This window comes from Phalacrocorax aristotelis, chromosome 5, assembly GCF_949628215.1.
Source record: "Phalacrocorax aristotelis chromosome 5, bGulAri2.1, whole genome shotgun sequence".
Lineage (NCBI taxonomy): Eukaryota > Metazoa > Chordata > Aves > Suliformes > Phalacrocoracidae > Phalacrocorax > Phalacrocorax aristotelis.
In genome coordinates, this window is record NC_134280.1 from 58,725,823 (window position 1) to 58,739,833 (window position 14,011).

Here is a 14,011-nt window from a genome sequence, read left to right on the forward strand (position 1 = left end):
GAGCGGGGCTGAGATAATGTACTCGCTGATAGTTATGTTAGGAGAGAAACACCACTGTCTGCATTGGTATCTATAGCAGTCTGTCTCTACAGCTTCAGAAATGGTCCTGCATGTTGGAAAGATGAAGCCCCTGGAAGATTTCAAGGGGAACCCACGACTGTGAAGATGGGAGGACTAGATGAAACTATGTGAAGAAAGACCTGGATCTGAGGTAAGGAGGAAAATTTGTGAATTGCTGAGAATGGGAAGAGAACTACTTATTTAGAAGTTGGGAAGAAAACAGTGGGAGGAACTGGAATAGTCCAGGGAACACAGTAACAGCATATTCTGTTATGCATTTGTATTCTACCTCACGTGAAGAGAAGAGAGACAGTAAAATTAATAAGGGCTTAATAGATCAGTCTATTGGGGAAGCTTTTACATAACTGTATTAAAGAGTCACAGGTGACTATCAGAAGCTGTATGTGAATTGAATGGGCTGTGATAATATTTAACTTTGCAATTAACATTTGTCAAGAGGTCTCAATGCTAGTCATGTATGACTGAAATTCAGAGGCTTGGTTTTAGGTAACTTTTGAATATGCAATTCTCATCAGTAAAAATTGATAGAGTGGAATACTTTTTAAGTTTTTACTTTGATAGTCTCTCCTGTTTGTGAAAGAACTTAGACTATCTCATATGGTTTTGTTGCAGTATTTTAATGTTCATCTACACTAAATGAGACTTCTCATAAAGCATACTTCTGAACAGTCATAAATATCAATTGGTGGAGGATCAACAAAGTAGTAAGCGTTTCTTCCCTTACAGTGTAAATAAATTTGATCTACCTATGATAATTATGTGCTCTTGCATCACAGATTTTCAGAGGCATGTAACATCAGTACAGGTATTGCTGCGCAAACAAACTGTACATAGTAGCTATGCAGGCTTTTAGAGGTGTACTCTGCTGGATAAAAAACTGGCTATATGGCTGGGTCCAAAGAGTTGTGATGAAGGTAGTTAAATCTAGTTGGTGGCCAGTTACAAGTGGTGTTCCTCAGGGCTCAGTGTTGGGGCCAGTTCTGTTTAGTACTTTTATCAAATGTCCAGATGAGGGGATCAAGTGCACCCTCAGTAAGTTTGCAGATGACACTGAATTGGGCAGGAGTGCTAATCTGCTTGAGGGTAGAAAGGCCCCACAGAGGGATCTGGACAGGCTGGATTGATGGGCTGAGGCCGATTGCATGAGGTTCAACAAGGCTCAGTGTCAGCTCTTGCACTTAGGTCACAACAACCTCATGTAATGCTACAGGCTTGGGGAAGAGTGACTGGAGAGCTGTTGGTGGAAAAGGACCTGGAGTTGTTGGTTGACAGCTGGCTGAATATGAGCCAGCAGGACTAGGGGAGTGATTGTCCCCCTGTACTCAAGCGCTGGTGAGGCCATGCTTCAAACACTGTGTTCAGTTTTGGGCCCCTCAGTATAAGACAGACATGGAGGTGCTGGAGTGTGTCCAGAGAAGGGCAACAGAGCTAGCGAAGGGTCTGGAGAATAAGGCTTATGAGGAGCGGATGAAGGAACTGGGGTTGTTTAGCCTGGAGAATAGGAAGCTGAGGGGAGACCTTATTGCTCTCTACAGCAGCTACCTGAAAGGAGGTTGTAGCGATGTGGGTGTTGATCTCTTCTCCCAAGTAAGAAGTGATAGGATGAGAGGAAATGGCCTCAAGTTGTGCCAGGGGAGGTGTAGATTGGATATTAGGAAAAAAGTCTTCACCAAAAGGGGTTATGGAGCACTAGAACAGGCTGCCCAGGAAAATGGAGTCACCATCCCTGTAGGTATTTAAAAGATGTGTAGATGCAGTACTTAGGGACATAGTTTAGTGGTGGAATTGATGATCTGAAGGGTCTCTTCCAACCTAAATGATTCTATGGTTCTATTCTATTCTGTTGCTGGTCACAGGTTTTGTATCTGCCATGGAAGGGATGCCCAGCCTAAACCATGCAACTGAAGTGGCTTTGGATGTTTTAACTTTCTCCTGTGTGGCAAGGAGAATGTTTAAGAATGAGCTTTAGGGGTTTTAAGTAGTTTATGGGAACAGTAAGAATGCTGAAATTTTATCTAAAATTTTTATAAGTTTTCCTGAGGCCAGTGGTGAGGCTGAGAATCCTGGCCCCAACAGTGGCCAGTGGGAAGGGGCAGAGAATTTGGAAAGTGTGCATTAATGCTTCCCATGAATACTCCCAGCATCCAGTGATTCATGATTCAGATGCTTGCTGAGTGAGAAGTAATACCTATTTTTACCGACATTGAAGGCTTTTTCTTTTTTACTAGAAACAATCTTACAGTAATTCTGGTAGCTTCCAAATTTATTGCAAAAACAATTGGGCAAAACTTGTATGTAATTAAGCAAGCCACCATTTCAGGTGGAAGAAGCTATTAACCTCTCACAAAATGTAGGAAGTCAGATGTCAGTTGAAGAAATTCTACCAGGCATGGTGTAACAAGGTGAGCTTCAGCACTTTAAGAAGAAAGCTTTATCTCAATTTGAGAAGCAAGCATTAGAGTTTGGTGGCAAAGGTGTTATTCAAAATAGCTACATTTAATGTTTAACCATTTTTCTTTTGAATTAATCTAGCTTAATTTTCCAACACAGAGGTAGCATAGTACCTTTACTTTTTTGATCAGAGTACCTGACCTCTTGAAGAACTACATAGAAAGAGAATGTAAAAATAACTGAAACCAGATATTTCATATCCCCACCTCTAGGTGTTTGTGTGCTGCTTTGTCTTGTCTTTGAATGTAAATCCAGTGTCTGTAATCTGCCTTCTAATGATATGCTACTGGACAGCACTAGCTGTCAAGTCTTGCTTAGTCTTGCTGCATCTTGTGCTCAAAGAATGGGTGGTATGGTGGACTAAAGCTCTTACAGAATTAGTTTCTTGTAAAGACATGACACCACTTAACACTGACAAATGCTGCTTTCCAAAATAATGTTCTGAAATTTTTCCGTCTAAATGATTTATTTGTGGATGAATTGTATTCTGTTTGACTAGCACAAAACTAGTTCTCATTGGAAACAAACTAAACAAAAGTATTAACGCCCCAACTTCTTAATTTGAATTTCAAGTCTCAAGGATTGGTTCACTTCTTAGATATTTCATCATGTGAATCAAACCTTTCCATGGACTACCTGTAGAAATATTGATGGTCTTTAGTTTTTCATTGTTTTGCAGCCTAAACTGTTATAATCAAATCATAAGTGCTATATTTTTAAAAATAGTCACATGGTATTCAAATACTAAATAAAATTTTATATATGCCATTACTATTGAAACAAGATTAGATTTACTTGGAGAATTTTTTTCCAGAAAACAGTACTGTAATAGTCATGCATACTACTGGTCCATTATAGCCGTGAAGGCCAACAGATGGGCAAGGAGTATGTCTGTGAAGAGAAGCTAGCACCTTCCATCTGGAAACTGTAGCAGAACTAGAAATTATTGTTCTAGTTCCATACATTGCATATCAAACTCCCAACAACTTTTGCCATGAATTCACACAGGGTTAAACAGCTAGAATTACTAAGGTCATCTTAGCATCTTTGTTTTGGTTTGGTTTTGTTAAGTTATTGATACACAGCATTTGTCTGGGATGATTTTGTGTGGAGTTTGGTTTTTTATTTTTTTCTGTTTCCAAGTGTCACAGAATCATAGAATGGTTTAGGTTGGAAGGGACCTTTTAAAGGTCATCTAGGCCAGCCCTCTTGCAATGATAGGGACATCTTTAACTACACCAGGTTGCTCAGAGTCTCTTCCAGCCTGACCTTGACCTATCAGCTCACCGATTTCCTGCCCTGCGCTCTCCCCCTCCCCCCCAAGCTGTTGATTTCCACAGACCTAAAAACATGTTTTATTTTAGTTGAGATGGATCTGAATTAATAAGACGCAGAACCTGAAAGACTTACTACTTGGCTTTTTTATGAAGCTATAGTCGAGCTTTACCTCCACCTAGAAATGGAGGTAGGCACTGCTTTTATATTTGAAAATAGGATTTCAATTTCATAGACTGCATTACTTTAGACTGTAACATTTAAAAGTTTCAGGAATAAAAGTATACTTAGTCACCCTATTCTTTTGTTGAACTGGGAAGAGGAAGGACCATGCACTGTTTGACCCCCTACCAAAGGCTGACCAGCTTGCCCCTGTTTTTCATGTGTTTTGTAGTCTCCAGCAACACCTGCTGGACAAAATAGTCAACTGTACACTAAATTTTTGTCTTCCATGTGTTTTGTGTGCTAGTATGTCACCTGACCCTGAATGTTAGAAATCATTATCTTGTTCGACAGTAGTGACTGAGCATTCTTGCCAGCAGTAGTTCAGGTAAGCGTTGACTTTTATTTTTCCATCTTTACCCACCCCCTCAGTTCTGTAGGCTTGGGAAAGGCACCCTCATGATTTTACCATCTGTGTTATTTGGTATATAACATACATGCTTATTCTGTCTGTGCATGTGTGCTACCTACAAATACCACTGCAATAGCCGTGCTTGAGGACTCCAGTCTAAAGCAATAGCTAGCAAGACCCAAAAGCAGGGCTGTTTTCCTGCCTGAACCTTCACTCAGTGAACCGTGGAAACCACTGGAGAGAGCTGTGAGCTCCCCTGTTTGGAGGCTGCTGAGCTGACAAAGCTTTTTGTCTCAAGAAACACTGCAGAGAGAGCAGGAAGAAGCAGCGACTGGGCAGGACAGCACAGAGGAAATTAAGGTCCTGCTTCTGTTTAAACAGTTGGAATTGGATGAAGATGCTATCTTCCCTAAGTATAATGGGATTGGGGTAGAGGAAAAGGAGGTGCCCCGAGCAGAGAATATTGCTGTGCCTAATTAAACAGGAAGCAATTTATTACTGTTGCTCAGAGATCTGAGGTTGTACATGCTTAAAAATTATCTGAGATTCTGGATATTCTTGAAAAATCTGAAGAACTGGTTTCAAACATCTTTTGCCAGTCACTTGACCTCCTAATATTCAGCATCAATATTTAGCATGACATCTGAATAATCATGCTGGTCTAAACTGATTTCTCTGTTTGACTCAGGGTGAAAGCAGAATAACTGGCCTAATTCTAAATAATGATCTTCTATGTATCCCTAGGGGTACTGTCAGATAGGTGGGCTAATGGACAAAATTACTGAATTACCATTTATGAACAGGAAAAGATTCTGCTTGTTCAGCCTGAATTCTGATGGAGATCTTGTCCATCTGTTGACTTACAGACAACAGAATGCACCACCAATGAAAGTATTTTAGGCAAGGTGTTCTTCAGGGTAGGGATGGGGGGGCAGGAGAAATACCTCCTATTCCCAACCTTTAGTAGTCTCACCAACCTTGGGTGATCTTCGTACCTCTGCAGCTGTTTTCTCTTGCCTCCTCGCTTTTGGCTACTTAGGTGTTAAGATGTTGAGGGTAGAATCTCCCCTTATACTTGTTCTGCAGGTAAGGTATCTGTGGTATTCTGTTCTATGGTGAGTTTTGTAACTTGGTGAGAAATGCCTTAGCAGCTACAAGTGTAGGGTAAGATGTGTGTTACTAGGGAGGAACTGAAAGCTAACTTAATGCTCTGTGTCTTACCTCTTCATTACGTTTCTTTTGTCAAGTTTGAATAGAAACGCATGTGTTGTGCATATGTGTGGCAGTAGCAGAAAACTACAGTAAAGTAGGCGTGCTATGATGGAATCACTTTAAAGATTGCTCTAGAAGTCTTAGAAGTGAATGGAAAATTAACTGGGTTTTTTTGTAGGAGAGACTGAGCTGCCATTCTGATTCAGCATCTAATGCTGCTTCCTATTTCACCTAAAATAATTTTCATGCTTAATTTCTACATAGTTTCAGTGGAAATATTCAAGGCATGTCTATAAGGCCAGAGATAAAACTTTAAAAAGTATTTAAAAATAATAGAAAAAACAAATTCCTCAACTGGCTTGAGGACTGGGTTACAGAATAATGTCAGATATACTTACTGTTTTTTACACTGTCCCCCCACTACTTCGATGTTTCCTTGAGATGTTTTATGGTGGGACTAGTCTGTTCAGAAACTATTCATTGATCACAAACACTGGCATTTGCTTTAGTTTTATTTTCTACTGAAACATTGCTGTGAAATGGCAGGTACTAGAAACACAGTTTGCTACAAAGTTGGCTTAATGGTCTTCAAATTCTGTTTGCTTCAATTTAGTCTTCCTGTGGAGAACGAAAATGACTGGTCTAGCCACAGTTCAGGAAGATTTTTCTCTTGCCTAACAATGAGCAGAAAACTGTGAGTTGCTGATGTGTCTGAATTCTTTCCTTGATGGAAGTTTAACTGACTCAGTGGCAAAGAACAGAATTAGATTACGCATTTGAACTGTTACTTTCCTCTGGTTAGAACCTCCCTGAGAAATACTTATTATTTGGCTAACACGGAGTAATTAAGCTTCTGCAGGGAGGAGGAAGAGAAAAGCGATTGACCTCTTAAGGCTGAGCCTCAGCGGGGTCTAACTAAAGCTTCTTCCTGAAAGTGAGTCACTCCATGAGACTGTGAGCCAGTTTTCCCTCCTTGATCTCAGCACCCTTCAGTGATGTTTTTAACTATGTGAGCAAACAACATTAGAAGAAGCACAGATTTAAAATAATTTGAGATCTCAGACAACTTTCAAGAAAATAGTACAATAAGTCGCAGCAGAACTTGTACCATGAAAGCAATTTAGAGTTTATATAGTGCTACCAAGGACTTCCTGGTTAAGTGTGATCATTGTTAATTAATGTTCTATGGATGTTATGTCAATCTTATCTTCAAAGGTTTAGAATGTAAAGTCTTGGGTATGCAAAGATCACAACTAGCACATTGAAACAGAAGAGCTGCTTAAAATAACTCCAGTTTGGGTGTGGATGCAGTTAGTCCTGTAACTTTGTTAAAGCTATTTTGGGTAAATATAAAAAACAAAGGGTTTGTTCAACAGCAAGTTTATGTCTGCATATGAACGTCAGTTTAACTGGTTTTGCTCAATTAGTTTTTACAAGATTGAACTATTTTAAATACGAGTGTCTGTATAAAATAATGTCCTAGTTTTGTGCATAACTTGTAAGCATCCTTTTGATTAACTTACCAAAAGCTGGAGCAGCTGAGGCTTGTAAAACCTACTAATTTCAATGAAACATTTAAGCATGGACTGTTAACCCATTGACCTGAATGGAACTATTTATGTTCTTAGTGGAAAACAAGTCCTGTCCTGGCAAAGGATTTTAGCATGTCATTTAAATCAGGAGTAACAGAAGCCAGCAAAGAGAATGAAGAGAAGCACAAAGAAGCTGTGATGAAGAGAAGAAAAAAAAAGTTTATGATTACTTTGCGGGGCATTTTGGTTTAATTTCATTTTTCCACTCTATTGTTTTTATAAAACTGAGCTGCCAAAAACCACTGAACTCTGTTCAAAACAGACATTAAGTCCCTGCCATGAGGAGACTCATGTGTGAACTACATTAATCGCTTTTCCTCAGTGACATTTCATAGAACCTAACTGTATTTTAATGCACTTCAATAGGGACGTTCTGTATTTACTAGTGACCTTGTGGTTGCTCAGCTACCAAATAAAGTAAGTTTGTTAAGTTGTCTGCATATACAAAAGTTGCCTCCTTCCTCCTTAAGTGGAATAGCTGTGGTCAAATTGGAGAAATGCTGATGTATTTCAAGATGATAGGTATTTGTGGTAATGTTAACACCTATAATGTTAGCAAATCAGGTTTATTAGGAAATTTAATCCAATTAATTGTTGATGTTAACTGTATAGTTCACACCATCCATCTTGAGGAAAGAGCATAAATAATTGTGGATTCCAAAGTCCTGAATAAACTATGGAGGAAAAGGTTAAGAAAAATGAGGGGGAAAAGGCTGCTAGGATACGCCTCATGAATAAAATAGGTTGTGTTTGACTATTCACTATGCTACTGAAAGACTATGCCATTTCTGCATTGCTAGAGTATTTTTTGTTGCTTGCTGTAAGCTAGAGAGGACACTAAAGAACAAAAATCACTGTAAATCTCTGCATGATTCCAGTCTCCAATTTCCCACATATAGAAAACTCACTTTATGAATTATCACATATGAGAATTAAAAGTACTTCCTGCAGTGGACTTTGTAGTGATCCTGACCAGACCATTGTACAGTGAGGATTAGTATCCACATAAATTAAGCCTGTGCCTACTCAGCTTGTGCTGCATGGTGCTGCCTGTCTGGGCCTCCAGGTCAAGTTAAAAAAAAATTTTTTTCCCCTTGTTTGTTATATGTCTTCAATTTGGGATCTTAATGGTTCTGCTTAAAACCCATGTAACTGAAACCTTACCTTGATCATGAGCTGTGTACTGTGAATTATCTCAGATACAGTATTCAAAGCAATATATGTTACAGCAGCATCTTCTTGCCACTTCTGGCCTAGAAGCAACTAACCATATTGTTAGGAGAGAAATACCACTCAGGGATCCACTACAAAGCACGAGGAGCAAGGAGACATCTGCAATCCTCACGCAGCAGCTGCTGAACGACTGAAAAAACCAAACACACTCCTCCACCTCGTAATGGTATTTTGTACCACTCCTTGTACCGTACTCATCTGGAAGAAGCCGCCGCCGGGGCCACGGAGCGCCGGGGCTGGCCTCTCGCAGGGGCCGCGGAACCGGGGCTGGCCTCTCGCAGGGGCCGCGGAACCGGCGCTGCCGCGGTAGGTGCCCTGCGGAACGCTCCGGCGCGGCCCCGTCGCTCTCGGCCGCCCGACCCTGCCGGCTCTTCGCCCCTCCGCCCTCGGCGCTCGCCTCCGAGGCAGGCGGATGCCGGGGCGGTGCCTGCGGGGCCAGGCAGGGCCTGGCACCCGCCCCTGGGGCGGTGCGGGGCGGGCACGGCGGCGGCGGGGCCGGGCGAGGCGAAGGCAGAGGGGCCGCGGGAGCGGGGAGACAGCAGCCGGCGAGCCGGCCATGGTGGGCCTCAAGGAGGAGCTGCTGAAGTCCATCTGGCACGCCTTCACCGCCCTCGACCTCGACCGCAGCGGGAAGGTCTCCAAGTCCCAGCTCAAGGCAAGTGGGGCGGCCCGGCCCGGCCCGGCCCAGCGAGGAGCGAGGGGTAGCGAGCCCAGGGGGTGCGGCGCAGGGCCGGGGCCCGGGCTCGGGCTCCCCGTGGGTGTGAGAGGCCGTGACACGGGCCTCGGCCCTCCGCACCAGCCGCCTCCATGGTGGACGTGGGATGCTCAGCATGGGCCCCGCCCGAGGTGGTCGCGCTCAGGGCCAGATTGAGGGGACATGGCCACCCATTTTCAAAGCATGCTTGGGGGCCGTGAATTGGATTTTCTCCATTGAGGCCGTTGTCCGTCACATGGCATTGCCCATTGCTGTGGCTCCTGGGTACCTGCCTCCCAGTGGAGCCTTGCATGGGCCCTTCCTCACGCTGAAGGAGGCTTATTTTCATTCTGCCCAGGCAAGCACTTCACCCTCCTTGGGATGTCAGTGCAGAAACCCTCGTTGTGTTTCTGCTCCGCATTCAACTGCATGTCCTTGGTACCCTTTCTGGCCAAAATCTTCTGTGGGGTAGCCACAAGGTGCTATCTGTGGGGGTTAGCTGCGTCCAAGTGAAACTCATAGCTTGCCAAGAGGAGAGCGAGGTACCACAGTACTCTCTTATTTGGTTATAAACAGGAGAACTAGTCAAGAGCCTCCAACTGTGCCATTCTTTCCTTAGCTTACATGCTGAAGTAATGTTTGTGCTCTTAAAAGAGCTCTCAGGCAGCTTGCTGAATCCAGTCCTGTCTTGGCCCTGCTTTATGGGACTGTCTTGGCCTGGGAATAATAGCAGGAATCTGGCTAAATAAATATTTTGAATAAGAAGGCAACACCTGTTGACATTTGAGACTGTGGGTCCTTGTACTGAGTGCTGGAGTTGTGTGGGCCGCAAAAATTAGCTGGAGTTTGTGCCCTTTGCGGGATTAACTCCATGAGAGAGTGGCCGTGCTGCGGGTGGCGTTTCCAAGCGTGAGTAAGCTAAAGGACTTTGTTTTCAGCATTATGTAATAAGTGTCCACAACATGCAATGTGCTGCAAGCAGCCCGTTCCTCTTCTCCTTTTCTTTGCTCGGGGTGATCAGGCTGTGAGATACAGCCTAACTTGGCCAGAAGCGACTGTGGGGCAGGAGTCTGGCAAGAGGCCAGACCTGACTGCAAGCTCAAGCTGAAAACATGTGCAGGTCTCAGGTCTTTTACAGGTGGTGTCATGACAGTGAGTATTTATGTTGCAGTGTTGCAAGACTAACTGAAGTAGGTTGCAGATAGGCGTTTTTTATTGTCTTGCTCTTTAAAGGAATCCTGTTTTCCTGTCATGCTGTCACACCTTGTGTGTGCTGCTGTGTGATTTGTGTGCTCAGTGCAGTCACCCAGGAGGTGTGTCTGCAGCTTGTGTTGGCATGCTTCTTCAGAGAAGAAGCTGTCATGGTCGCACAGTTGCTGGGGTGAATTAAATGGCTAACAAAGCAGCCAGGATGCTGGTGGACTCATACGGCTTGCTGTGATGGAGGTGTCATCACTTGTTCTCTAAGATCATTGACTCATGTAGGGGATTAGAGCAGCAGTTGTATTTCCAAATTGAAGCAGTTACTTGTCATGCTCTGCTGTCTTATTAGAGCCCCATGTCTACAAATGCTTGTGTTTAAAAAAGGTAAAAAATGAAAGGGGAAATTAAGCTTATCCCCTCGTTACCTATCAAACATCTTCCTAAACAGTTCTGATGTTTCATTCTGTCCATCTGTGAGAGAGAAGGGATGAAAAAAGTGGGTCTTTGTGGGTCTGTCCAGTTCTGTCTGTGATATAAAGGGAGATGTGGGAATGCAGAAACAAATTTGAAGTGAGGCTGCTGCCTTCCCCCGTGGCCACCAAGAGTTAGTTTTCAGGAAGCACAGGAAGGGGTAGGGAGCATTATTGCGTAGGCTTTTTGTGGCAAATGATGAATGTGGTGACATACCGATAGTCCTACTGGGGAGAAAAGGTGTATGTTATGGCAGTAACCCCACATCAATGCAGCAGAGAGGGTCTAGGCAGGACAGCAAAACAGAAGTTCCGGTCTTATTTAGGGCTATGTTGTACTAAGGTATTTCACAATAAAGTATTTCTTTCCATGTTACCATGAGGAAGATCTAGCACCCCTATAAAATGGAGAGATGAGGCTTGCAGATAAACAGGTTAGTAGAGATCTGTGGCATTAGAAAAATATGTTGAATAATTTAGTGAAATTCCAGTTATAAAAAAAGTTGTAAAAAACTGTTTTCTGAGAACAGCATGCAGTGTTGTAACTTACTGAACTCTTCCCTCATCAACAAGAAAGCTTACTGCCAACAGATCTTCGAATTGTATCATCCAGTATAAGGTATTGACATCATGTTGCACAGAAGGTCCTAAGTATAACATGCCAGTTGTTAAAGAGAGTGTTTTCTAGTTTCTTTACCCAGAAGTGGTCTTTGAGCCTACATACAAATAAATAGTTTTCATTAAATACCGTAAGAAAAATTAATGTGTGTTATGTAGCTGAGGCCCTACAGTGGAGGGTTGGCATCACACATTGTTTTTAATATATCTAGAGCAAGAGGACGGAGGGGAGTGAATTGGGTCTGTTTTGTAGTCTGGAGAAACATCAAACGCTTGGCGGAAAACTAGGACTTGCTTGGAATAGTAAGGATTTAATGAGATGTCTTTTATCCATTTGTATCTTTTGTATATAGTCTGAGCTGCTGAGAGATGGTCAAATCAGTCCTCCGTTTAATTTTGAATATTATCTTCTAGTGTGCACTGATTTTTTTTCTTTTTGTCTAATCAGTAATCTTCAGAAGTTCTACTGTTATGCTGGCTGCAGATCTTACCCTTTTTTCTACATCACAGACATTTGTGTATTCTGTTCTGAAATGACACCTTGAAATATGGATACAATCATTTTTTTGTCAGTGTGTTTCAGGACTTTCAAACACTGATATAGCAATGCTAGAGTATAAGTTCTATGTATGCAGTTATAGCTGCTGTTGTGGTTTGAGCACAAGCTACATCCGAATACTTGCTTTCACATACCTAAATCCAATGTCATCTTTCTTGCAATCTGCAATTTTAAAATTTACTTATTTTAAAAGTTTGTGTAAAGTGCTGACATTCAATCTGCTTTTCATCTGGATATTAAAACACTGTGGTTTTAAATGTAGTTACACTTAGCAGCCAGCAATACTCCTTGCAGTATGTTTGTATGATTGGATCTTGGAAAGAATATGTACCAATTAGTTTTTACACTCTGCCTGGAAGCTCTTCCTTATGTTGCTTTGTGACCTGTCTCTGCTTGGCTGTTCTTGTTCTGTTTTGTGTGCTACCAGTGGGGTGGATTTTCAAAGTCTTGGATTTCTGGCATATCTGCAGGACATGGATAGTAAGCACCTTGTGAAAATATGGTCTCATTCGGACCTGTAACGTGTGGGTGACCAAAGTTATTAGTCAGGCTTAGAAAATTTAAACCGGTCTTTTATTGTATCTGGGACGTTATAGGATTATTGTACCTCTTATCTTTGTTTTGCTTTTTTACTAAATGGGAAGTAAGTGGCCGGTGGGAAGAGGAAGAATGGTGTAATCAGGGGCAAGAGGGATGGTCCGAATGGAGAGGAAGACCTCGAACAATGTAGCAAGGCACTGGAAGGGTTGAGAGCCTGTGACGAGTGGGCAGGACCCCAGCCGGACAATTGACTTTGTACAGCATTGAAGGATGGTAGGAAATTAGTCATTATGACTCACTATGAGAGTTGTACTCTGACGTTATTAACAGGGCTCAAGCGTTTGTATTAGGGTAGCCATGAGGAATCATGTCTGTAAGGTGTGAGGAGAGGGCTGCCCCTCTTCCAGAAGAGCCGGCAAACCAAGGCAGCTCGTAGACCAAAAGGGGTGACAGCAGGAAATGATGGGGCCATGATACTGTGTTTGAGAGGAGCAGCTGACAGTGGATCAGCAGCCCATTTAACCTTTGTCCTTGAGGTTTTGTCAATGGGTTTCAAGGAAGAGCTCTTTCTAAGGGCTGGGAGACGCAGGGGAGAAGGCAATTCCCTTGGCAATTGGACAGATGCAGGCTGGCACCAGTATGTGACTGGGGGCTAAAGGGAGTGTGCTGATAATGAAGGCAAATGGAAGGGTGGTGTTGTTGAAAAAGCGACAAGGAGTCTGTGAGTGCCCAAGGGAAAAGGGAGCAAATGAAGGAATGGAAAGGTGATGTGGACGAAGGGCACTAGCGCCAGGAGCCTGAGCTGGCAGAGGCCAGGCTTGAATATGCTCATCCAACTGGGGAAGTGGTTGCTGACTAACCCTGGTGTTAAATAATAAGACTTTGACCGGAGCATTTGCTACCTGAGCAGATAAGGAAGCTTTACCTTAGAGACACTGTGATGCAAGAAACTGTATGCTTAAGATGTACCCTGGTTGAAAAGACCTTGTGCCTGTGACAAGGGGCATATAGGATGCTGGTTTCCACACTGGTAAAAAAAAGGAAAAGGGAAAGTACTTGTGAGTACCCTTATTTTGGCTGGCTAGCTGCTGACATGGATGTCAGGGAGAGATGAGCCAAGAATGTCTTGGAATGAATTCAGATGAAGCCACTGAATGGAGCTGTCAGGATCTGCGATGCCAACATTTTAAAACCTTAGAAAGAGATGGGGGAGGGAGAAGACCCCCCTGAAAGATGGAAAAGAAGAAGAAAGTACTGAAGAAACTGACAATAGCTGCTGTAGGATTAGTCTGCCTTGTTAGTGCGCCTACTATCATATTGGCCAAATTTTTGTCACTGAGCAATAAGTAGTCTAGCAGATCTTCCTTTTCCCTTTAGAAACGCAGATCACTTTTATGGGCAAGGTTAAATGGAACTACTCAGATGGTAACAATTCAACATGTGCTTAAAGTTTTGGAAGATCAGTGTTTTGGAAAATGGGAGCTTAGAGGGGAGCAGCTGTGGTGGAGT

General features: G+C 42.8%; 1 protein-coding gene and 1 long non-coding RNA gene across 2 annotated transcripts in view; both read left to right on the plus strand.

Annotated features, from left to right (window-relative positions):
* Positions 1-92: 92 nt before the first annotated feature.
* LOC142057891 (uncharacterized) lies at positions 93-7,630 on the plus strand. Its single transcript, XR_012660798.1, has 3 exons — positions 93-211; positions 4,277-4,357; positions 6,207-7,630. It is a non-coding gene; the product is annotated as an uncharacterized LOC142057891 (long non-coding RNA).
* Positions 7,631-8,892: 1,262 nt separating this feature from the next.
* The window catches only part of SWAP70 (switching B cell complex subunit SWAP70), a 41,175-nt gene continuing 36,056 nt past the window's right edge, over positions 8,893-14,011 (plus strand). Inside the window, exon 1 of the mRNA XM_075094792.1 lies at positions 8,893-9,073. Within this exon, the coding sequence (XP_074950893.1) occupies positions 8,975-9,073 (99 nt within the window). The 5' untranslated portion in view covers positions 8,893-8,974. The remainder of the gene's footprint in view (positions 9,074-14,011) is intronic.